The sequence below is a fragment of the Leucopleurus acutus genome, assembly GCF_964270905.1.
Source record: "Leucopleurus acutus genome assembly, chromosome: 19".
In the NCBI taxonomy this organism is placed as follows: domain Eukaryota; kingdom Metazoa; phylum Chordata; class Mammalia; order Artiodactyla; family Delphinidae; genus Leucopleurus; species Leucopleurus acutus.
In genome coordinates, this window is record NC_139161.1 from 8,637,884 (window position 1) to 8,663,200 (window position 25,317).

The 25,317-nt window shown below is 58.5% G+C and overlaps 1 protein-coding gene across 5 annotated transcripts in view; it reads left to right on the plus strand.

The window, feature by feature from the left end:
• SEPTIN9 (septin 9) overlaps window positions 1-19,690 on the plus strand; it is a 165,253-nt gene extending 145,563 nt beyond the window's left edge. For all 5 annotated transcript variants that reach the window (XM_082861282.1, XM_082861284.1, XM_082861283.1 and 2 more), the window contains 9 exons: window positions 5,935-6,126; window positions 8,613-8,741; window positions 9,133-9,214; window positions 9,483-9,620; window positions 11,428-11,545; window positions 12,542-12,637; window positions 12,935-13,031; window positions 16,682-16,733; window positions 17,823-19,690. In XM_082861282.1, the coding sequence (XP_082717408.1) occupies window positions 5,935-6,126; window positions 8,613-8,741; window positions 9,133-9,214; window positions 9,483-9,620; window positions 11,428-11,545; window positions 12,542-12,637; window positions 12,935-13,031; window positions 16,682-16,733; window positions 17,823-17,958 (1,040 nt within the window). In that variant the 3' untranslated portion in view covers window positions 17,959-19,690. The remainder of the gene's footprint in view (window positions 1-5,934; window positions 6,127-8,612; window positions 8,742-9,132; window positions 9,215-9,482; window positions 9,621-11,427; window positions 11,546-12,541; window positions 12,638-12,934; window positions 13,032-16,681; window positions 16,734-17,822) is intronic.
• The last annotated feature ends 5,627 nt before the right edge of the window (window positions 19,691-25,317 follow it).

Sequence of the window (25,317 nt, forward strand, 5' to 3'; positions counted from 1 at the left end):
CTCTCACTTTGTCACAGTTTACCCTTCCCCCTCCCCGTGTCCTTAAGTCCATTTGCGTCTTTATTCCTGTCCTGCCCCTGGGTTCTTCAGAACCTTTTTTTTTTTTTTTTTTTAGATTCCATATATATGTGTTAGCATACAGTATTTGTTTTTCTCTTTCTGACTTACTTCACTCTGTATGACAGATTCTAGGTCCATCCACCTCACTACAAATAACTCAATTTCATTTCTTTTTATGGCTGAGTAATATTCCATTGTATATATGTGCCACATCTTCTTTATCCATTCATCTGTCGATGGACACTTAGGTTGCTTCCATGTCCTGGCTATTGTAAATAGTGCTGCAGTGAACCTTGTGGTACATGACTCTTTTTGAGTTATGGTTTTCTCAGGGTATATGCCCAGTAGTGGGATTGCTGGGTCATATGGTAGTTCTGTTTTTAGTTTTTTAAGGAACCTCCATACTGTTCTCCATAGTGGCTCTATCAATTTACATTGATAAACCCTCCAACAGTGTAGGAGGGTTCCCTTTTCTCCACACCCTCTCCAGCATTTATTTGTAGATTTTTTGGTGACGGCCATTCTGACCGGTGTAAGGTGATACCTCCTTGCAGTTTGGGTTTGCTTTTCTCTAATTACATCAGTGCTTTTTATGACTCATGTTCCATTGTGTAGATTTACCACATTGTGTTTATCCTTTCCTCTGTGGGTGGACCTTTTAGGTATTTCTCGAAAAGCTACTTTTTGCCACTCCCTGGGCTAGGATTGGGGGTACCGCTGAGCGAGCCGTGGCCTCGGGTTTGAGGAGACTGTGGGGTAGGAGCTGGGGGGGAGTGCAGGGCAGGCTGGAGGGACCTGCAAAGGACCGCGTGGGGCCAGGACGAGAACCTGAGGCCCCTGGTTCCTGGCCTCGAAGCCTTCAGGGGGGCGCTGCACCTCACTTTGACTGCGGGATGACCGTGTCGCCTATTGTCCAAACTGCAGCCTTTCTGAGCACCACCTGGGTTCTGTTAATAATTAAGCTGGATACCAGAAAAATTGAAAGCAGGGACTCAGACACATGTCCACCCATGTTCATAGCAGTAACATGCATCATAGTCAAAAGGTGAAAACCACTTAAGCGTCCATGGACAGATGAATTGACAAACAATGAAGTACTATTCCGACGTAAAAAGGCTCCAACAGGGAGGAACCTCGAGGACATTATGCTCAGTGAAAGAAGCCCGACACGAAAGGACAAATACAGCATGACTCCACTTTTATGAGGTTCCTAGTGGAGCCTGATTCACAGAGACAGAACGTAGAACAGAGGCTCTAGGGGGAGGGGGGAGTTAGTGTTTGATGGGCTCAGAGCTGCTGTCCAGGATGATGAAGGCGTTTGGAGGTGGGTAGTGGTGGTGGTTACATGCCATCCTGAATGTATTTAATGACGCGGACTCAAATACTTAACATGGTCAGAATGGTCAAGGTTGTACGTTGTGTCTGTTACTGCAGTAAAGAAAGTGATTAGGAAGTGGAGGGAAGGCGTAAACTGGCGTGTTAAGGTCACCACACACACCCCGACCCCAGGTGGTCACTTGGGCTTTTCTTCCCCAGAGGAGGGTGGTGCTGTGGTGGGCAGGGATGTTGCCCTGGGCCTGGGAGCCTGGGGAGAGAGTGACTGACCCAGAGTGGCCGACCTGGTGGAGCAGGGGTGAGGCTGCCCCAGGGGTCACCACCCCCACCACAAACCTACATTTCCTCCTCAGAGTGTGGCTCTGGGAAGGAGGAGATATGGTGGTCCACACACCACCCCCCCCCACCCCACCATCCCCTTTCCCAAGGGGTTCCCAAGTAGGAGCAGTGAAAAGTAGCAGCAGCTCGTACTGTGTGACCTTGGATAAGTTACTTAACTTCTCTGAGCGTGAGTTTTCCACATTTAAAGACCAGGGCTCCCTCTTGCTCTACTTGCCTGAAGTGAGAGTCACCTTGGACATAAATGTGAAACCTCTTATTTTTCTGGTAAGAACTTCCCTTTCCTATTAATAGCATTTGATGAAGTTTGGGTGTGAAACAAAAACATAACAGGGCCATGGGGAAGAGGGTGAGGCCTCAGCCGCAGGCAGCTCACTGGAGGAGGTGGATTGGACACAGGTCTGGGGGGCGGGTCAGGAGGTGGCGTCTGGCCTTCGTGGAGGGTCTGCAGGCAGCCTGCGGCAGCACAGCCCTCCTCCCTGTGCTCCCCACCCCATGCTGAGGGGAGACTCCTAAGACCCCATTCATTCAGGAGTATTGGTTGAGTGTCCCCTCCTTGTGGGTCTCTGGAGGCTCAGTGGGAATCCATACATATCACTGCCACAGTCACTGGAGCTCACGGTCTGTGGGGGGACATGGATGTTAATCAAATATCGCAGGAGTGAATGTGAAGTTACAGGGCTGATTAAATTCAGTGAAGGTCTCAGGTTGGCCAGACCGCTTCCAATGCATTTCAGAAAAAAAAATCACTCTGGGGACCTCAGTTTCCTCATTTGTAAAATGAGTAGGTTGGACAAGAATTCTGTGCTGTCCAGTATAGTTGCCATATGCCCTGTGTCATTCTTTATTTGAAATTCATTAAAATTAAATTAAATAAAAAATTGTGATCCTCCGTTGGACCAGGTGCATTTCAAGCATGCCAGTCACATGTGAAAACAGTTGGTGATTCTCCAAAAAATTAAACATACGATTACCATTTGACCCAGCAATCCCACTTCTGGGTTTACACCCGAAAGGTTTGAAAGCAGGGTCTCGAGGAGGTATTTGTACACCCATGTTCCCAGCAGCACCATTCACAGGAGCTGGAACATAGAAGCAACCCAGGTATCCATCAAGGAACGAATGGGGAAGCAAACTGTGGTCCATCCACACAGTGGAATATTACGCAGCCTTCAAAAGGAAGGAAATCCTGACACGCGCTACAACGTGGATGAACCTTGAGGGCATTAAGCTCAGTGAAACAAGCCAGCCACAGAAAGACAGATACTGTATGACTCCACTTAACATGGGCTACCCAGAGTAGTTAAATTCATAGAGACAGAAAGTAGAATGGGGACTGGGGGGTTCGTGCTTAATGAGGACAGGTTCAGTTTTGCAACACTCCTGATCTGCACACTTAAAATTGGTTAAGATGGTACATTTTGTATTATGTACATTTTAATCACAATTTTTGAAAAGTCACACGTGGCCGCCACACTGGATGGTACTGGAGTCGCCGGTCTCCGCCGTCCCATCCAGCTGGCTGGAGCCCCGCGGGCCTGCAAGGGGTCGCACGCAGACAGCGTCTCTGAGCGAGCTGGCCTGCCAGGGCCTCTGCTCTCGCCCGCACGGTTCTGAAGGCAGACCCCAAAGCCTCCTGGCTGGGTGGGCATAGAGGGAGGGTCCCGTGTCTGTGGGCCATCTGGGTGGGCACAATTGGGGTTGCCCACCAGGGGGCCTCCCAGAGGAGGAGGGACCTTGCAGGAATGTACCCTCACCTGTGCAAAAGGCCAGGCCTTTCCCTCAGCGGGAGGGATGGTGCTTGTCATGTTTTTATGATTATTTCTCAAGCAGGGCCCTGGTGGGCAGGATGTTTGCTTTGGTTTGAGTTTCTGCAGTGGTTGTTGGTGCCTGTGGAGGGGCCGGCTGGAGTCTCTCTCGCTCTGCTGCTCCCAGGGCCCGTGGAGGGAAGTGAGGGGGTTCAGGGGACGCCCCCCACCCCACCCCCTGTGCTGCTCGGGAGGGGGTGAGGGATGGAGGGAGATGTAGGGGTGGGGTGGGGGGCTGGCCCAGTCCCGGGCAGAATGGCGCCCAGACCCGCAGACAGATGGAAGCAATTTTCGGTCACGTGGGGCAGGGCTGAACTGCCGTCCTGAAAGACAAGGCCCCACGTCTGTCTCCAGGAAACAGCCCCAAAGCCACACGTTCAGGCCAGATGCAGCTCTGGTCTTTGTTTATTTAAAGATGCCGGAGCCCGGGGCAGAGTGTTTCTGAAGAGGGAACAGAGGCACAGGCCTTCCAGGCCATGCAGGGAGGAGGCCCGCAAATGGCGGTCGAACCCCCCCTGGGCCCTTCGCCTTTCCCTGGCCTAGGGCGGTGGTGGGGGTGGACCTGGAACCGAAGCCTCAAGCATCAGCCTGTTGTTAGGAGAGATGCATGCGCCCCCTGGCAACCCCTGGCGCTTTTATCTGCGTTATGTTCCTTGCTCAGCACCCCCATTGTGGGAAGCAGGAATGGCTGTGCTTGGTCAAGGGCAGAGGAGATGGGGAAGTTACTGGCTGACTTGAGGATGAAGCAGCAACACCCCAATTTCTCGGATTTGTAAGCAAACGGTGCCCATCATCCTTCCTGTCTTACTGGCCTGGGCCTGGGCGTGGGAGGAGAAGGTGCTGGCCCCCATCTCGGCTCCTGAAGGCAGATGTGGCTGCAGAGGTGCGAGCCTGGGGACGGGGCAGAGTCCGTTTTTTTCCCCGGGAAGTGGAAAGGCAGTTTATCTGAAAGCCCAGCAGTGACCTTCCTGACCTGGCGACCTGTGTCCTGCTGCTTCCTGGGGCAGGGTCGGAGGGGGTGGGAAGGCTGCTTGCCCACCCTGGCGGTGGGGCACGCCCCCTGGAGCATGGGGCACCCGGAGCCGATGCCCAGGGAACCGACAGCTTCTCCCCAAGGGCTGGCGGGAGGGGCTCACGGGGCCGGGGGAGGCATCTGGACTCGCTGTGTGGTCGCTTCCCATGAGCTCAGGGTGCCCCAGGAGGAGAGACGGTGATCTCTTTCGGTAGGATGAAGCCGAAAATGCTTCTTAGTGGGAAGAGCTTGGACCCAAGGGGGCAGGGAAGGGGAGCTGGGGGGCCAGCCGGGGAGGGTGTGGCCTGGGCGTGTGCCACGTCGGGGGCTCAGTGGGACGCGGCCAAAGTGCTCCAGCCGGACCCTGGTGGGGACCCTGCACCGTCCTGAGCGCCCTGACCAGCCCTGCTGGCCGGGTGCACCTCAGGTCCCCACTGGGGGGCTTCTGGGGGGCATCCCCCCACCCCCAGACCTCCAACCTGGGCATGTGGATTCTTGAGGGCAGCACGGGAGGAAAGGAGGAAGGCTCTAACCTGTAGACCGCAGAAGCTTGAGGTATTTCGAGCAGCTCAGCCCGTCCGCAGACATGAAAGCAAAACCTCCTCCTGGCCTGTGGGTGTGAGGCCCACAGGTGCTGGGCGGCCAGAGAGAAGACGGCCACCTGGATCCAGTCCAAGGAGGGGGGAGGCGGGGGGCAGTGCCCCCAGGTGCTGCCCGGGGCCCTCTCCTTCCTGCCATCTCCCAGGAACGCTGGGCCTGGAGGAGCTAGCACTGCATCCAGGCCTTCCTGCCTCGAAAGAACGCCCCTCGTCCCAGCACTCCTGCCGCTCCAGGGCTATTGGCTGGTACCTGGGACTGAGCCAGTGCCGGCCCCCTCCATCCTTCCTTCAGAGGGCTGTCCTCTCCTTTGTCCTGGCTCATGGGTTCACCCAAACACTGGCTGTTTGACCCCCGGGGCCCCTTCGGCCGTCAGGCTGCAGCAGGTGTTGGGGCCAAAGGTGAAGGAGATGGGGGGGGCCCACCTGGGTGCCCCGGGCAGGGCAGGAGGGTGAGGGGCAAAGAGCGCTCCCCGCCGTGCGCAGGCTAGTTCTCCTGGGTGCAGCTCAGGTGAGATAGAGGAGGGTTCAGGGGTCAGCCCTGCCCTGGAGGGGAGGGCCCCAGCCTAGGCAGGGCTGGCGGCTTCAGATCTGGAGTGAGGCTCTGTGGGCCAAGCTGAGTGGCTGCAGGACAACCTGGGCCTCCGGCTCCAGCTCCGGGGCATTTCTCAGGGGTCTCCCGGGCAGCTGAGCTTCAGTTTCCCCGCCTGAGGATGTGGGGGCTTAGAAGACACCTGCGCATGCCCCCCCTGACCCCCTAACGCGCCCGCTCGTCGTCCCGCAGCCACCGAGGCAGCTCCCGGCAGCGTTGGCGACATGGCCGACACCCCCAGAGACGCCGGGCTCAAGCAGCCGCCCGCGCAGAGGAACGAGAAGGCCCCCGTGGACTTCGGCTACGTGGGGATCGACTCCATCCTGGAGCAGATGCGCAGGAAGGCCATGAAGCAGGGCTTCGAGTTCAACATCATGGTGGTCGGTGAGTCCCCGGTCCCCACCACTGCTCAGCCTGCCCCTGGGCCAGCCACACAGGCTCCGGGGCACCTTCTCTTGTAAAACGGGGGCGACAGACCTGGCCTGCAGGACAGATTGCGAGTGGCGTTGTGTGTGTGTACGCGTGCCCGCCAGGAGGGTCCCAGCCTCCATCAGCTCCTCAGCAGGGCCTCTGCCCATTACATTAAGAACCCCGGAGACAGCTCGGCCCCGGGCCGGGCAGGGGCTCAGGAGACGACAGCTCTCTGACCAGTGGCCTCCACCTTCTGCTTTTACTTTCTGCTGATGCATCCCCATCGCTGTGGCTCAAGCCCTGGGTGCGCTGACCCCCGCGCCCAGCAGGCCTGGCTGGAGGCCCCTCTGCGGCCTCTGCAGAGCTGGATGGATGGTCACAGGGAGGGGGTGGTCATTGATCAGCCCGGCCCAGACAGGGTTGGGGGGCTAGGCTGGGGGAACAGTGGGCAGCCCTTGTTCCCGAAGACTCTCAGGTCCTGTTCAGTCCTCACAGTAACCCTGTGAAGGGAGCGCCCATTTTACAGGCGGGCATGATGAGGTCATTCAGCTCACAATCCGGGCCCCACGCCTCCGCCCTCCTTCCCACAGCCGTGCCCCCGCAGAAGATGCAGCCAGGGTGGAAGGGCGCCTGTGGGGGGGGGTCTGCAGACAGGGGGAGAATCCTAGCCTTGCCCCTGCTGAGCTGCCTGATGCTTGCCCAGACTTCCCTGGGGTTTGTCTCAGCCTCAGTTTCCTCATCCATAAAATGGGATAGTCCTGGCCCCCAAGGGCCAGGAGGGGCACATGGGAGAACATGTTCGGTCCCTGGCATGGTCATGGGCACTCAAGAAGATTTCAGAAGCAATTATGAGGATGGTGGTAATAAAAATAATAATTACAGGATAAACTTTATAATATCCTGGTTGGCATCTCCCAGGTGTCAGGGGCCATGGCTGGAATATTGGATGTAGCCCCTGGCCTGAGCTTGGTGGGGACACAAAACCATCGGGCAGAAGGGGAGATGGTGGAGGAGGAGGGCCAGTCCTCGGGCTGGTAAACAGCTCAGGCCAGGGATTCCCGACGCCACCCTCTGGGGGATTCACACTTTTCCTTGAAAGGTTATCAAAGTTGGAAAATCAGTGTGATTTAATTTTAAAAAATAACTTCGGTTACCATGGCCTAAGGCCAGCTCAGCGCAGAGGCAAAGTGATGGGGCTGCCAGTCTGGAGTGTGTGAGCCTGTGTGCACGCGGGTGCGTGCATGTATGTGCATGCGGGTGCGTGCACGTGTGCGTGCAGGTGCGTGCATGTGTGTGCCCGGTGCGTAGTAGGCATCTTATAAGCGTCAGTGGCCACTGCCGCTATTAACCCCCGATGTGGAAGGTCCTGGCTGGGGCCCTGGAGCTGGACTGCTGCTTCTAATCCTCAGTCTGGACTTGGCCTCAGTTTTCCTCATCTGTCTGATGGGCTAATGACAGCACCTGCTTGTGAGGGTTAAACTGCCGCTCTTAGGACAGTGCCTGGCGCACAGCGAGGGCTGCGTGGGCGAGACGTGGGGCAGCAGCAGCGAGGCGGACCCTAGGTTCAGGGTGATTTAGAGCAGGAGGGGGGGCCTTCCAGTCACGACTGAGTCCAGGTCCCCTCCCTGTTGTGCCCTCAGCCCTCGTTCTTCTTGCTGTAGGAGGGGACTGTGGGTGACGTGAGGTTTGGGCCAGGCCAGAATCGCTTCTGGGGCCACACCGGGGGGCGGCTGATGCCCCCGGGGCTCACTGGCCCCTCGGCCCCTCAGCTGCCAGGTCTGCTGATGTGGGCACTGGTCAGCGCTGTCCCTGCCCTTGGCAGTGAAGCAGAGCTGCCCAGCGTCCAGGGGCCCGGTCAGGCCTCCTGTGCCAGGAAGAACTGCAGCAGTGGCCTTTTACGGAGCCTGGCGGTCACGTGGCTGCAGGCTGTGTGTGCTGAGTGTGCCAACTCTTCAACCGAGATGATCCTGGGAGGCGGGCAGCCCGGCCCCCAGGGCTTTGGACTGGAGCCCCACAGTGTGGGCAGCCCGGCCCTGGGGGATGCAGACCCTCCATTCTGAGGTCCCAGGGTGGGGGGCTCTGTAGGGCTTTTCCTTCAAACCCCATGTCGATCCCAGTATGCCCAACAGCTAAGAGTGGATCTGCACTGGAGGGGCCAGCCCCGCACTTTGCCTCCCCAACACCGTTCTGCATCTCAGCTCCTCCCGGGCACCCCAGGACCTCGCATGGGGCAGTTTGACCATCCCTGTGGTCAGAAGGCGAGGGGTCCGTGTCCTGCTCTGCCACAACGCACTGTGAGAGCTCGGCCACCACCCAGGCACCCTCCTGCCTCCTGACCTCCCCCTGACCCACCCCCAACCAAGGTGTGCTGGGGGGCGATGCCCAGGCATCACTGCATCGCAGGCCCGTGACCTGCCCTCTCTGGAGCGCCACGCCAAACAGCCCCGTTCTCTCCCCAGGGCAGAGTGGCTTGGGAAAGTCCACCTTGATCAACACCCTCTTCAAATCCAAAATCAGCCGGAAGTCAGTGCAGCCCACCTCGGAGGAACGCATCCCTAAGACCATTGAGATCAAGTCCATCACACACGGTGAGTGCCGGGCGGGGGCTGGGCGGAGGGATGCCAAGTCGGGTACCTCAGGTCCCCTGAGCTGGTGACTCTCGGCAACACCTCTGGGCACGTTGAGACTCAGGGTGAAGGGTGAGGGGTCAGGGCTGCTCTCCGGGACCCCTGCAGGCCCTGGTCAGAGCCCCCTGGAGATAGCTGAGTTTTCCACCAAAAATCATGGGCAGGGGGTGCCCAGGATAAGTGTCATCAGCTCTGCTGGACTTTACTGCTGCAGGCTGTCATCTCCCTGGCATCACCCTGCGGGCGCCCCAAGTGGACTTCTTTGGGGCAGGGTGGTCAGGGAGCCTGGCTGGGGTGTCTGTACGGGCCCTGGGTCTCCCCCTGAGCTCGGTGGGGCTGGGATTCTGTGCAGATATCGAGGAGAAGGGCGTCCGCATGAAGCTGACGGTCATCGACACGCCGGGGTTCGGGGATCACATCAACAATGAGAACTGGTGAGGGGCTCCGGGGGCCACTTCCCGGGGTGGAAGAGCCCTAACGGGGCTGCTGGGAATCTTGCCCTTCCCCCCGACCCATGAGGTCAAAGGTCAGCATGGGAGGCTAGTGTGGGTCTCTGCTCGGAATGTCAGACACCTCCACACGTGTACGGGCGTTGGGCTGGGACTTGGGGAATTACGGACCTGCGGGTGGGGACGGGGGCCTGCCCCCCAGCTTGGGTGGTGGGGGTCCCGCGTGCAGGCTGACTGGGGCCTCTCCATGCAGCTGGCAGCCCATCATGAAGTTCATCAATGACCAGTACGAGAAGTACCTGCAGGAGGAGGTCAACATTAACCGGAAGAAGCGCATCCCAGACACGCGCGTCCACTGCTGCCTGTACTTCATCCCCGCCACCGGCCACTCGTAGGTGCACACAGCTGAGGCCCAGGGCTGGGCTGCCCTGCGTGCAGAAGGGCTGGGTGGGCCGTGGTCAGCAGCCTGTGTGCCCCAGTCTCCCTCTGCCCCCGTACCACATCCCACCAACTTGTCCACCATCCAGCTTGCCTGGGAGGGTGGAGGACCAGGCGGGCCCAGGATGGTTCGGGGCCTGGGACCTGCCTTCTCAGGCCGGCCATTCGGGTAGGCCTGGCGGGCGGGTTGAGACTCCGGCTGTGTGTCCTTAGCACTTACCCGCTCTTCCAGGGTGGCTGCCGGTCCCTAAGGGGGGTGATGATGGTGTGATAACAGTCCCCGGCGGGGACCACCAGGAGGGTTTAAAGCACAGAGAATGGGCTTGGCCCCCGGCAGGGCTGGACGAGGGCTGTCGGTCGAGGCCACCTTGGTGAGAGCTGTTTTCTCCTGCGGGTTCTGTCTGCAGCTAGAGGTGCACGCACGGGTCAGCGAGGCTGGCCTGCGCTGGGTGCCCCGGAGCCGGGGTGGGGGGGTCTCCTTGCCTCCTGTGAGCAGGGTGGTCTCCCCTGTAGGGCAGCTGGGCTCCTGATGGCCTCATAGACCCTTTGTCCTTGGCTCCCTGCGGCTCTGTCTGCACCGGATACCTTGGTGCCTCTCTGCCCGCAGGTGGACACCCTCGGGCTTGTCCTGAGTCAGGCACCCAGCGGGCAGCAGGTGCAGTAGGGTGGGGAGGCAGCGTGGGTGGACGGAGAGGGAGAGCTGGGGCCCGGCGTCCTGCTGGTCGCCACGGCCTGAGGCTCTGGCTCTTTCTGGCTGTTCTACTCTCGGTTCTACTCGGAGCAGGGAGCCCAGGGGTTGGGGGCCTGAGCCCCGCAGGCACGTCCAGGAAGGAGCCCGGCAGGAGGCGGCCGGCCTCGGCCGGGGCCTTTGTGGGAAGGCAGGCCGAGTCCCCGAGCTGCCCGCAGCGAGGGTCAGCTCAGGGGTGAGCAGGCCCGGCACCAGAGCAGGGACCGTGGCCGAGCCTCTCCTCTGGGGGACAGCGGGCTCAGCCACGGGCCCCACGGCAGCTGGTCCAGCTGGTCCAGGCTTTGCTCCACTGAGGCCGACGCTGGGAAGCAGAGCCGGCCGGCGAGCTGAGGGTGGGCACTGCTGCTTCCGCAGGGACCCAGCTGGGCGCTGCGCCGTCCCCTCCCTCGGGTCCCGGGCCCGTGGGGCTGGGGTGGCCCCTCGCCCTCCTCGTTCGGACCTCCTCCCAGAACCCGCCTCAGCCCCACCCCATGTCTGCGACTGACTGACCCTTGACGGGGGGAGGAGAGCAGACGCAGCTCTGCTCATGGTGGGGACGTGCTGCCCGCCATTCGGGGGTCCTGTGGCCCTGCCCACACACCTGCTGAGAAGAGGTTTCGCGTCGGTGGGGGGCAGGGAGGGGCTGGAGGGTAAGCCTCTCTCCACATCAGATCTCAGGCGCACTGGAGCCTGTGGGCGGGGGGGCTGGGACTGCCCCAGAGAGCAGCCTCCCAGCCCGTCCCGGGAGTTGGGGCCGAGTGAGCTCCCGTACCTCCTTCCTCTCCCCCGTATCGAGGACCCACGGCACGATGGCCACCTGAGCCGGTGGCAGGGGCAGCACTTCTCCGAGTGGACCCACTGGGGGCTTTGGGAGCTCGTGCACGAGGGTGCTCGGAGCAGGCCTGCCCCTCCACCCCCTGCTGCCCGGACTCAGTGTGTCCCAGGAGCCCTTTTCCTTTTTCTGTCCCTCGTTCCTGCCCCCCACTTCCCACGTCCCTCCAGCCACACCCTCAGCCACGTCTCTCTGCTCCAGCCTCAGGCCCCTGGACATCGAGTTCATGAAGCGCCTGAGCAAAGTGGTCAACATCGTCCCGGTCATCGCCAAGGCCGACACGCTGACCCTGGAGGAGAGGGTCTACTTCAAACAGCGGGTAGGGCTCCGTCTCTGCCCAGCTCCCTGGCCCCCTGCCCCTCTGTGGGAGCGAGGCGGGTGAGGGCCAGTCAGACAGAACAGGCCAGGTTTTTATTAGATGGAAGAGATGGTCCGGAAGGGACGGGCTCCGCCAGGGGACAGCTGGCCGCTTTCTTCTCTGCCACTGTCCCGCTCTGGGCTGCTGTCCGAGCAGGAGGGTGAGCCCTGGGCCGTTTCTTCCTAACAGGGCCGCACGTCAGAACCACCTGGGGCACTTGAAAAACCCAGGTGCCTGGGCCCCGGCAGAGCCTCCGCCTCAGTGGGCGTGAGCAAGGAGGTCCCTCAGTCTAATCCCCAAAGCTCCGCCCTCCTCACCCGCCCCCCGCACCCCCACCAAACCCCCCCGCGGGCCTCTGCTCACAGCCCAGGTGCCAAGGATTTTCCCAGCATGCTCAGGGGAGGACGGTGTCCTGGTAATGGGTGTGTCTGGAGGAAAAAGGAACGAGAGAGCTCCCAAGGCTGCACGCAGGCATTTGCGCTCAGGGCAGAAGTGACAGTTGTTCACCGGGATGTTATCACTGAACGTCATCCATGTGGGTAGCTGTCGCTGCAAAGGGTGGTGACGGTTTAACACAAGCAGGTGCACCTGTGCAGGCTGGTGAGCTGCAGTGAGAGGTAGAGCTCAGGGAGGGGAGGATTCGGCAAGCCTGAGTGATTTTCTTTGGGGTGTGATGAGCTGGGGGACAAGGACAGGGAGATACCCGGGACAGAGACCCGGGTCCCTTGGGCGGCTGCGTTCCCTCCTGGCAGGCAGGTCTGCAGCTGCCCCTCCTCCACTCGGGAGGCACAAGAACTGGAGAGTAGCAGTGTCACCAGCCCCCCAGAGCCCACCCCTGATCCCGAGCCTGGTGCCACTCACTTCGTGGAGGTTGTGGCATGAGCAGATCCCCCAAAGCTGGGTTTGTCCAGCTTGCTGCGTGGACGGTGCCCGCATCTCTCCTCTCTGGACCCCCAGATCACCGCAGACCTGCTGTCCAACGGCATCGACGTGTACCCCCAGAAGGAGTTTGACGAGGACTCAGAGGACCGGCTGGTGAACGAGAAATTCCGAGTGAGTGGACCGACCAGGATGCTGTTCCCAGAGGCCTCTCACTTCCTGCTAGAGGACATGGGTGGGGGTCTTCCCACCCCATCCAGGGTGTGCTGGGAAACGGGTGGTAAGGCCTTGAGCCATGAGAACGTTATTTTCTGGCCTAGGAGGAGTCGGTGCCAGTGTTCACATGCAACCTTCTCAGGCCAAGGGTCTTAGTGCTGGGGGCCTGGACTCCGGGCAGCTCCACCCAGGGGCCCAGGGAGTGGACTGGCCTTTGCACGCTCCCGTGACCCATGCTGCCTGCCCTTCCCCCAGGAAATGATCCCGTTTGCCGTGGTGGGCAGTGACCATGAGTACCAAGTGAACGGGAAGAGGATCCTTGGAAGGAAAACCAAATGGGGCACCATTGAAGGTAATCGCTGAGCTGATGTCCGGGGCCTCCAGACAGGTCAGAATAAAAGCTGCATCTGCTGACTGGGAGCTGCGTTCATCTATTGCATTGCCCACCTAGCCATAGCGAGGGTCCCATGGTTACCGCTCGGCTGGGGGGAAATGAGGGGGCAGGTGGCTCGTCTGGGGCCCACAGCCGTTAGCTGACGGAGCTGCACCTCCACTCCCATCTCCCATGGGCGGGGAAATATCCAGGGAGGAAGGAGGTATGACGGGCACTGTCAAGTTCTAGGTCCTGGTGCTGGGGTTTCACAGGTGTGCTGTGTGACCCTGAACAAATCACCCCGCCTCTCTGGGCTTAGGAAAGGGCTGGGCTATAGCTCTGTCCAGCTGAGAGCCAGATGCCCTCCCCACTTCCCACCCCCAGAAGTTCCTGGGACCCCCGTCTTGGTGTTCTGGGGCTGCTCTGACGAACCAGCACAGTCTGGGTGGCTTAAAACGCAAGTTTATCCTCAGAGTTTTGGAGGCCCTGAGGGAGAATCTGTTCCTTGCCGCCCTCCTGGTGGCTGCCCGCTGTCCTTGGCATCCCTTGGCTTGTAGACACATCACTGCTGTGTCTTCACACAGCCTTCCTCTGTGTGCCTGTGTCTTTCTTTCCCTCTTTTTATAAGAACACTTGTCACTGGCCTTAGGGCCCACCCTAAATCCAGGATGACCCCCTCTTGAGATCCTTACTTTAATCATACCTTCAAAGACTTTTTCCAAATAGGGTCCCATTCACAAGTGCCCAGGGTTGGGAGTTGGACGTTGTTCGGGGGACACAATCCAACCCACTACGGTGGCCATGACCCTGGGTGGGGTGGACCTGGGCATTTCTTTACCCCCCACCCGCCGCCCCGTTCCGTTCTCCCTCTAGAACAGAGTAAAATAGGCCACTTTGCTCCTTGTTCACTTGGCTGAAAGGCCCAGCGTAGAGAAGGAAGCAGAAAATCCAGCAGTTGCTTTCAGCTGCTGCCACCCCAACCCATGCCCAGCTCACGACCTTGGGCATGTCCCTTCATCCCCCAGGGCCCCTGTTTTCACCCTCCGTAAAGTGGGTACCATGTGCCAAGAGTTTAATAAAATGAGAGAATGTCTCAGGGACCACTGGAGCTTTGGGGCAGCAGATACTTTTAAGTAACTGATATAAGGAAAATGATACAATGGAGCGCTCCCAGCCTGGCTCATTTTACCTGGGTTAATTGTTAAGTCCCTTTACCTCCCTGACCCACCTGGGCCGTCTCGATGAGGCTTCACCCTGGGCTCATCCCGCCTTGGCCCCACCTCTTCCGTTTCCTGTCTTCCTGAAATCTTGCTGTTAGGAACCTTTTTGTGAAGGTATGTTTTGGAGGGTGGAGAAGTTCGGGATAAGAAAGGGCCAATGGGGGCGGGGGGGACTTCCCTGGTGGCCCAGTAGTTCTCTGCGCTTCCACTGCAGAGTGCTCGGGTTCGATCCCTGGTCGGGGAACCAAGATCCGGCAGGCAGCCCCCAAAAAAATAAAAAAATAAAAGAAAGGGCCAATGGGGACCTGGGAGGGGCAGGGAAGGGCAGCCCGGCAGCTGACAGGCCTCTGCTGCCCCCTGGCGGCCAGCTAGGGCCCTGCAGGCAGGCGGTAAAGGAAATTGTCAGGAAATGAGCGAGGCTGGTTATCTGTGTCCCCCTCTCCTGCTCTGGCCGGGATACCACGCATTGAATGACCTGTGCGTTGTCGTGGTGCCACCAACTCACGTTGAGGGTGGTGATGAGAAACAGCCCCGTGGAACCTGTAAAGACAGTGGTGGGGTGGTGGTTCTCACATCCCAGCAGCCTTCATGAGGCCCTGGAGGGAATTTCTGCCCTATCTTAGAATAGTTGAACTTCCTCAGGGCCTGGTGGACTTTTTTTTTTTTTTTTTTTTTTGATCTCTGGGACCTTGTGAATTGGGAGCTAGCCAGAGAGCTGGCCACTCTGTGCTGGCCCTCAGCCAGAGTTATTAAGTGCTTCTCCTCATCCCCACCCCCACCAGTCCTAGTTCTTTGTTCTTCCTCTGACTTGGTGTACAGCAGCGTCCTGAGGTACTTTGCTCATCCTTGGAAGCCTCCTGAAATGTTTTAAGAGGTAGGCAGGTGTCATAAAGCACACAGTTAACTCATTTAATCCTCTCGTGTCCCTGAGAGGTGGGTGGCATTATTATCCCCATTTTACAGATGAAGAAACTGAGGGTCAGAGAAGCCAGAATAACTTACCTAAGCCAGGAGGCGGCAGAAACACACTCACTCCAGGTTCAGAGCTCTGTTCTTCCCACCAGCTCTCACTGCTTCTCCAAGTTAGATTAAAAGGCTGCGTCAGGGCCTTCCCTGGTGGCGCAGTGGTTGAGAGTCCGCCTGCCGACGCAGGGGACACGGGTTCGTGCCCCGGTCCGGGAGGATCCCACATGCCGCGGAGCAGCTGGGCCCGTGAGCCATGGCCGCTGAGCCTGCGCGTCCGGAGCCTGTGCTCCGCAGTGGGAGAGGCCACAACAGTGAGAGGCCCGCGTACAGCAAAAAAAAAAAAAAAAAAAAAAAAATGAGAGTCAGCTGGCAGAAGATTCTAGTGTGGGCACAGCCCTGCAGGGGCGGGGGGTGGGGGAGAAAGGAGGGCAGGGGTGTGGAGGGCAGAGCCCAGGCAAGAGGCAAGTGAAATCCAATAGGAGCAGTGGAGGCCCTGCCTGCCGGCTCACCAACCCTTTAAGCTTCAGAAAGGCCCTGCTGCTCTGGGATGGGGAAGCCTGGACCAGGGAGCCAGGCCTCACGGGCTATGGAACCCGGGCAGATCTCTTTTGCTCTCTGAGCCCCATCTCCCTACAAGCACAGAAGAGGAACCTTAGTCGCTATCCCGTAGGGTGTGTGAAGGTCGGATTAAGTCCCCCGGGCTGGACGCCTCCACAGAATAGCAGAGAATAGCCTCTCCTTCTGCCTTCTCTGCCCACCTCCCTCAGTCCAAGTGATGCCACTCACCACCCTTTAAAAGGTGTGCTAGCGCCGGAGTGTTCCCACGTAGTTCTGGACTGTGGCAGTGACTGCCGCAAGCTTCAGCCCCAAGGCACTACCTGCACGCTCCAGGGTACCCGTGGGGGCCTGGGGACCCCTCCCTGCCCTCTTCCCGCGTCCCCAGAGCTACCCGCTGCTCTGCAGCTTGTCGGTCTGGGAGGCTCTCGTGTGTCCTCGTGCGCACCTTCCCCAGGCAGCGTACGGCTCAGTTCTGCTGGTTCTTGAGCTCAGTGTAGACAGTCACCCCCGGTGCCTGGTCTGTACACGGCTGTCCTTGTGTGCGTCCTGAGCATGTGGGGGAGAAGTCCCAGCCCTGATTCCTGCCTCATTCCGTTCCCAGCCCCCCTCTCGTCTTCAGGTCTCCCCTGGGACATCCCCCCCGCCCCATCCCCCCGGCATAGCAGCCGCCCCACCGCCACCGCCGGCTTAGCCTAGCGCTCCCCCCCGCGGCCGTCTTGGCCGGGTTACTGTGCCATCTCCCTGCTAGAGCAGAACCCTCCGGAGGGCAGAAGCCAAGGTGCCCACGGCTCCCCTGTGCGCGGTGGACCCCTCCTCCGCTTGCCTGCCCAGCACTGGGGGAACAGGGCTTTGCCTGACGTTAAAGCCCCTTCTGTCTCTCCGCAGTCGAGAACACCACGCATTGTGAGTTTGCTTACCTGCGGGACCTCCTCATCAGGTGAGCGCCGGAGGGGCCTCCATCGGGGCCGAGGGAGGGGTGGGACCGGGCGGAGGTCTTGAGCAGCAGCCGGCATGGCCGCCCGCATCTGCCTGCCTGCCTTCCCGGGAGGGACCTCGGAGGCCCATTTCCTAAAACACCTTCTTGGAAATGAAGCAAGAAGTGAAATTCTTTTCTACTTCTACTTGGAAAGGGTCGAGTCTGCATCGCCGCAGCCTGAGCCCATTAGATTCAGGGCCCCCGGAGGTCTCGTACGCCGGGCGTGTGTTGGGGGGTTCCCAGCTCCCATCCCCGCGTCCTCTGACCTGGTGGAGGCCCCTGTTCAGTTTCCTTGAGCCCAGGCAAGGAGTAGCCCGTCCTCCGCTCATTCGCGAGGGTGCCAGGTGGGTGGGTCTGGGCCTGGGCAGGTGAACAGAGAAGGTAGGGGCTCCCACCAGGGTACCAGGGGCTCCCAGCTTCTCAGCCAGCAGGATGGATACTAGGGACAATGTCAATAGGAGGGATGGGACCGTCTCGCGGCTTCCAGGTTGGGGGGCTCTGGCTTCCAGGAGCAGCCCTGCCATGCTGGAAAGCCTGGCTGAGGAAGGACGCCCACCTTGGGCCCCTTTGACGCGCCCTTTCCAAATCTCTCCTGCTGAGCTGCAGAGAAGGGAAGGTTGAACACAGGACTAGCGGGGTGCCAGCGTCCCCAACCCCGGCCGCCTGCTGCAAGCCGCTGCCCCTTACCTGCCAGCACACCTGGCTGCCGGCCTGGCTCTTCTAAACTGGAGCAAGGACGCTCCAGCCCTGCGCACTGCCCGGGGGCCTCTGCACTCAGCCCCTGTCCCTGGACTGGCCACTGGGTTGACACAGAGAAAGGGAGACATGTTAGAACACATGGTCCCGAGAGCAGCTGGGGTTGCCCTGGAGACCCCCCCGCCCCGCCACACATCCCTGCCCAGGCTTGGTCTATCTTGGTCTATCACTGGGGGACCCCCGGGGAGCCAAGCAGTGGGGATTGGGGGTGGGGAGGGCAGGCCGAGTGAGCAGGGCCAGCCTCCTGCCCTCGCCCGTGACCCTCCTTGAGACCCACCCCCCGGCCCCTCCCAGGACACACATGCAGAACATCAAGGACATCACCAGCACCATCCACTTCGAAGCCTATCGCGTGAAGCGTCTGCACGAGGGCAGCAGCGCTGTGGCCAATGGTGTCGAGGAGAAGGCTCCAGAAGCCCAGGGGATGTAGACACCGCCTGTCCCGGGACCCCGCCCCGAGTCTTTTCCGTCTCCCCCCACCCTCCCCCCACCCACCTGCCCCGTTTTATTTTATATAATTTTCTCCATGTGTCCTCCATCTCCGCCCCTTTACACCTGCCAAGTAACAAGATGATGAGTGCCCTCTGAGTATGTTTGTCATTAGCCCGCTGACTATGGGGACCCGGGCTGGGGGGGGGGGGTCCTCGGAGTGGAGGCCGGCTCTCTGGCCGTCCCTGAGGTCCAGGAGGGGCGGGAGGACCACTGACTCAGTCCTGACCCTGCCCCGGGGCCGGAGGAGTGGCCTCCAGCTCTTGGTGCCCCTCGGACACAGCCTCTGCGGCGTGGCAGGGTGGTGCCCGTGGGAGGATGGAGCCATTCTCGTGGACCTGGAGCCCCTGCCTGCCCCTGCCTCCCCACATGGCCCTGGCCGCAACTCAGAGCACCCCACCCCGCCCCACATGGCCCTGGCCGCAACTCAGCACCCCACCCCGCCCCTAGGGGAGAGCAGTTCATTCCACGAGACCCAAGTTGCCAATTGCTTTAGATGCAGCGAGGCCATTGGCTGCTGCCCGCCCACCTGCCTGCGCCCCTGTCCTGGAGCAGGAAGTGCCTTTATCTCAGCCGTCCTCGCGAGCCAGCAGCTCTCCCCCGCTGTCCCCTTGGACGAGAAATTGGGACAAGTTGGAGAGAGGGAGGTGTGTCTTCATCTCCCCTCATGTCCCACCCCCCCCCCCACTGGGATTTGATTGAGGATTCAAAGGAAGAGGAAAGGTGCACCCCACCCGCCTGAGTTTTGGGGAAGGTCCGAGTGAGAGAATCTGGAGCAGAAGCTAAGGGAGGAGGTACTGGCAGGTGCCCAAAGGAAGTGGGCCACGGGGACCATGGCTGGGGATGCTCAGAGTGGCCCTTGTGGCCTTGGCGGCTGCCCTGCCCCACCCCGTGTGACTGGGGAAGCCTGTGTCCGTCTGTCTGTTGAGACATCCATTGGGCCCAAGATGCTCTGGTTAAGTGAATGCCCAGTTGGGCACCCCAGATGCACACTCAGCCCTCCCGCCCAGGCTGTGCTGATGCCGCCGCCAGGGAGGTGGGAGGCCAGGGAAGCCTGACTTTGTGTTGCCCTAAGTTTGCCTGGGCCTCTGTTCACCTCCCCCCCGCACCCCGGAGCCCATCGTAATGACCCCAAGGGGGGATTGGCCAGGGGTCAGGTGTGCATGGCCCGCTGCTGGGCTGCAGAGCGGGCTTCACGTCTGCACGGCTCAGGCCTGTGAGCTTAGACACGGGGAGATGCACGGCCATCTGCAGACCCCTGGCTTGGTGAGAAATGTGGTGGGAGGGGTGGGTGCAGACTGACCTGGCATGTGCGCGCGTGCGTGTGTGTGCACACGTCCGCGTGCGTGCGAGTGTCATCGCTTTGCGTGTTTGCTCCCTCCCCACCCAAGAGAGGAAGGACCCCTTAGCGAAACAGTTTACTTGCCGACTTGCCATTTTTGCCAAAACCAAGATGTTGAAGGACGTGTCTGTCTCCAGCGTCGGGGTCGCAGCCTCTGTCCCGGGATGCCTTCGCTTTCCTCGTCTGTAGCCAGATTTTGAAACATTGTTAGTTTCCCTGGGATCTGTTCCACAGTGGCCTTTCGCTATGTGCCTCTTGAGAAATTCGTCTCTTTTTGTATAAATAACAAAGTGTTGAAAATGTATTTCCTGAAATAAATGTTCCAAATGCAAACCCAGGAGGCTCTGGAGTGGGGATTTTTTTTCTTTTTTCTGACCCCGGAAGTGCAGATGAGCGTGAACGTAGCGTGAAAGTGATCGCTGGGGAACTGTTCAATCTCCTTTCCCGGGGCGGGGGGGGGGGGGAAGAAAGGTTTCAGGGACTCAGAAGCACTGATTTAAGGGGATGATTGAAAAGAGAACAGAGAATCTTAATTTATTCATTACGAGGAGGCTTTGCAGGGTTTCCACAGGGCAGTGCTGTGAGCTGTTTCTATCACTGTATCCCTGGAAATGTTTTTCTTGTTAAAATTGAAATCTATTGCAGTGAGCTCTATGAGCTGGTCGATATTTGACAATAATTTCATACCAATGTATTCCAAGAGAACTTGGCCCCCAAAAGACTAGACTGTAAGAGGCTACCATGCGAGGTTTTCTCTGCATCCCGAGAGCCGGGGAGCGAGGCTGGGGGTCCGGGTCCGGATTCCTAGCTGTGCGCAGGCCTCACCAGCCCCTTTCTCCCTCGTGGCGGGGTGGCCTGGGGCTGCTGTCACAAATCACCACAACCTGGGGGGCTTAAAGCAACAGAAATGGATTCTCTCATAGTCCGGAGGCCAGACGTCCAAGGTCATGGTGTGGGCAGAGCCGGGCTGCCTCTGAAGGTCCAGGGAGGAGCCTTCCTGCCTCTTCCAGCTTCAGTGGCTGCGTCACTCCAATCTCTGCCTCCTTCACGGGACCTCTGTGTCTCTCTGTCTCTCATTGGATCTCGGGCCCACCCTAATCCAGGATGACCTCATCTCCGTCCTTATCTCAACATCTGCAAAGACCCTGTCTCCAAATAAGGCCTCATTCTGAGGTTCCAAGTGGACACGAATTGGGGGAGTCAGGGGTCACTGTTCAAGCCACGACACCCCCCATGCCTGCCCCTACCCCATCTCAGGCTTCAGGACAAGGCAGGCAGCCGAGGTGGGGAGCAGGAAAGCCCTGAGTTGGGACTCTGGTGACGGGCTCGAGGCTCTGCCACCAGCGAGTCAGGTGGCCTCAGGATCGTCTCAGCCCCTCGGGGCCCCCCGGGCCCTTTTGTCAGGCAGGTTGGCTCCTTCTGGAGAAGACGAGTGGATTTCATCTCCAAATGAGCCGATGGGCAGTGGCCACACGGAGCCTCTCCTTCCAGGATCCGAGGCATGTCATCGACGCCCACGTCTGCTGTGGGCTCAGGAGGGGAGGGGAGGGTTGGCCCGCGCGCGGGGCTGCGACCCTGCTGGCCAGCGTCTGAAGGCGCTCCTGGCTCTGCCGGCTTTGCCCCATCCCTGGATTCCTCGGCTGTAGCTCTTGGCAGTTCCTACACTGAAGCCCCCATTCCTCCTCCAGACTAAGACCATCCCCGTTGCCGCCCCTGCCGGCCATGCCTGTCCAGCAGCTCCTCTCTCTGTGGCCCTGACCCTCCGGGACTGACACCGGCTCCAAGCCGTGCACCTCCTCCGAGGGGCCTGCTTACCATGTCCAGCCGGCTCCCTGCCCCTTACACTGCTGTCACCTCGCTAGCCCGCCTTGACTCCGGGACCAAGAAGGGCCCAGGCCGTCATCTCCGCCCAGCTCATCTGCACCTCCCATCCCAGGGCAGCCCAGGAAGGCCCAGTGATGAGTTCTCCCGCCTTCTACCCAACCAATCAAATCCCCTGCTGTAGATCCAGTGACTGAATGTCCCAGTTTGCCTGGGAATGAGGGGTTTCCAAAGACACAGTACTTCCCGTGCTAAAACCAGGGAGATCCTGGGAAGACTAAACAAGTTTGTCCCTGCGTAGACCCCGCACCACCTTCTCCTGACCCTTGGAGCCCCGGCCTCAGGCTCTCTGGCCCAAGGGGCTCCTAGAGGACCTCAAGATCCAGGCTGGGCTGTCGCCAATAAGTCCCAGGGGGGTGACCCACAGCCTCCTGCTGGCCTGAACACCTGCTTGGGGTGGGGGGGGCGGTTGGGTTGAGATGTCCCAATGGGGCTGCAAGTCCCAGGTGTCCTGTGTCACCTCCTCCCCTGCTCTGGGCTGCAGTGTTTGGACAAGTCAGAAAATCAACAGGTAGCCTTTGGGTTTGCCCAGACCTACTTTGCCTCGTATGCATCCGGCGCGGACCCAAGGCAGGTAGGCTCTACCTGGGGAGGAAGCCAGATAGAAATCAGCCGACTCGGGGCTCTCCCTTCGGATCTGTGTTTATGGGTGCGGCCCCCCCATTTGTAAACACTACTTTCTGACTACAGAGTTAGCACGTACAACATAGGCCATCCGGAAAATGCCAGACAAGGAGGCCCCGAGGGCCCGATGGTTATGCATTGTCCGTGGTGCTAAGTGCTGGATGGAGAACTTCGGGGCTGCAGGGTCATATAATGGGGGGACCCAACCCATTCTGGGGCGGCATCAGGAAGATCCTCCTTTGTGCAAAGGTCTGAGACACGAGGGAGCTCAGGGTTGGAGGAACCAGGAGGCCAGAGAGGCTGGAAGGTGGGGAGAGGTCGGGAGCCAGGCCACGATGGGGGCTGATTCTCTCCCAGGCCAAGAACTGCAGGGTGAGCGCCCGCCCGCACCAGGCTCTCCTCCCCGCACCCCTGGAGGTGGGACTCATCCTCTCACAGGTCCGGCCAGCCAGAGCCTCTGCCCCGCGCTCCCAGGACTGGCTCCGGGGCCACGCCTGCTACAGGCCATCCTCCATGCTCGGGGGCCCCGGCCAGCCCTTGAGGGTCCTGTGGGCAGCGCTGTCCAGCTGCGCAGCCGCTGCTTCCCCGGCAAGCAGGGGGTTCCGCTGGGCCTTGGAGAAATCACAGCTGTAGGAATGCCAAGACGCCGGCGGAGAAAACATCTTCCTTCCAGTTCAGAGAGGACGACTGTAAATGATGAGAATAAAAAGGGAGTGTAAATAATTAAAGCTGCAGAGTGAGTGGGTCTTGAACCGTCTGCATGATTTAAAAACTAATTACTTGGAGAGTCTGCCCTGCCAGGGAGCTGCTGCCCGTCGCCCACAGCGCCGCCCCCTCCTCTCCATCCACCCCTCCCCTTTACTCCCCCTCTTCCCCCCTCCCCCGCCCCCTCCCCGCTCTTGGGTAGCAGGGGCACAGGCAACAGTCCCGGCACATGGAGAACAGCCACGGCCTCTCCACCTCCCTGATTAGTAACGTCATCAGAGCCCGTTCCATGGAAAAATATTAAGTCCCCTGAAGGACACAGCCATGTGGAGTGACCACATGGACGCCATCCAGGAGGGGCTGAGTCTAGGGCCAGGACACTCAGGAAACCCCAGGGGCGACTTCGCCGGCCCAGCCAGTGTGGGTACCACTTAGAATCAGCCTCTGCCTCCCATCAGGGGCCCCACGGGGGGTGGGGTTTGGGGATGCGCACCAGATGGCCTCCTTCTCAGCCTCGTCCTGGATGGACATCTTCAGAATTTCTTACCCTCAGAACATCCTTGGCTAGGGTGCCAGGGGCTGGGGCAGCGGGCAAGGGGGAGCGTTTAATGGGGACAGAACTTCAGTTTGGGAAGAGAAAACGTTCAGGAGGGGGATGGTGGTGATGTTTGCACAACAGCACAAATGGGCTTAGTGCCACTGAGCTGTACAGTTTTAAGTGGCTGAAATGGTAGATTTTATGTTATGTGTAGTTTACCACAATTTGCAAAATGAGTGTTAAAACAAAATGTCTGGGTCTCAGCCCCACTGGGCCTGGAGCAGGCCCGTCTCTCAGCGGCGGATGTGGCTCCAGGTGTACCCCTTGGGTGATGGGGGTGCAGGGAGGGGGCCCCTGCACCTCGGCAGGATGTGGTGTGAGAGCGGAGGGGGGCCTGTCCCGGAGTAAGAAGCAGCCCAAATCCATGAGGGCCTTGGGAGAGGCTGCTGAGAGCAGGGCCGGCCAAACCACGGGGTCCCTGGAAGGCACAGAGAGATTGAGGGAGTGGGAGGGGTGACTGGGTGGGGTGTGAGGGGTGGGGGGTGAATAGGCACCTCCCAGCCGAGTTCCTAGGGCTGCCAGATTCAGTGAACAGAAATGCAGGACGCCCAGTTAAATCTGAATCTCAGATAAGTCACAAATGATTATTATTATTATTTTTTTTTTTAGTATATGTATGTTCCAAATATTGCAGGGGATTTACACTACACTATTATTCATTATGTGTACAAAGTTCAACTTTAACCGGGTGTCCTGTGTCTCGTGTTGCAAACCAAGTTTTGGGTGTGACTTCTGTGAAAAAGCTCTGATAAGAGGGGTGAGGAGGTCTGGGTTCTGACATGACAGAGGGCTCCTGGGGGACGCTGAGCTGGCTGATTTGGCCTCTTGTGACTATAAAGTCATGTATGTGCAGGAAAGACAGTATGTATTGGGTGCGGGTTAAGGTGTGTGTGGGCAGTCTCTCTTGTCCTGAGCTGTATCTAATGCTGGGTTTTAAAATAAAATGTGGGGCTTCCCTGGTGGCTCAGTGGTTAAGAATCCGCCTGCCAATGCAGGGGACACGGGTTCGATCCCTGGTCCGGGAAGATCCCACATGGCGCGGAGCAACTAAGCCCGTGCGCCACAACTACTGAGCCTGCGCTCTAGAGCCCATGAGCCACAACTACTAATGCCCACGTGCCACAACTACTGAAGCTGCGTGCCTAGAGCCCGTGCTCTGCAACAAGAGAAGCCACCACAATGAGAAGCCTGCACACCGCAATGAAGAGTAGCCCCCGCTCGCCGCAACTAGAGAAAGCCCACGTGCGGCAACAAAAACCCAATGCAGCCAAAAATAAAATAAACAAAAATAAAATAAATATTTTAAAAAGTTAAAAATAAAATAAGATAAAATGTAACCCACAAACCTGGTTATATCACACAAGAGAACTGGAAAACAGTACAGAGTTTCCTTAAAAAACTAAAAATAGAGCTACCATATGATCCAGCAATCCCACTCCTGGGCATATATAACACGTATCTGGAAGAGACGAACGCTCTAATTCGAAAAGATACATGCACACCAATGTTCATAGCAGCACTATTTACAAAAGCCAAGACCTGGAAGCAACCTAAGTGTCCATCAACAGATGAATTGATGAAGAGGATGTGGTACATATATACAATGGAATATTACTCGGCCATAAAAATGAATGAAATAATGCCATTTGCAGCGACATGGATAGGCCTAGAGATGATCATACTAAGTGAAGTAAGTCAGATAAAGACAAATATCTTATGATATCACTTATATGTGGAATCTATAAAATAGTGCAAATGAACTTATTTACAAAACAGAAACAGACTCACAGACAAAGAAAAACTGGTTACCAAAGGGGAAGGGAGGGGAGGGATAAATTGGGATACACACTACTATATATAAAATACACACTACTATATATAAAATAGATAAACAACAATGTCCTACTGTATAGCACAGGGAACTATATTCACTATCTTGTAATAACCTATAATGGAAAAGAACTGAAAAAAAAGAATATAGATATACACATATATGTGTGTATAACCGAATCACTTTGCTATACACCTGAAACTAATACAATATTATAAATCAACTATACTTCAATTAAAAAAAAAAAAAAAACAAGAGAACTGAGCTGCCTGGTGGAAGGAGGGGACAAGGGCCCGGCCCCCCACCTGCCTGTCCCTAC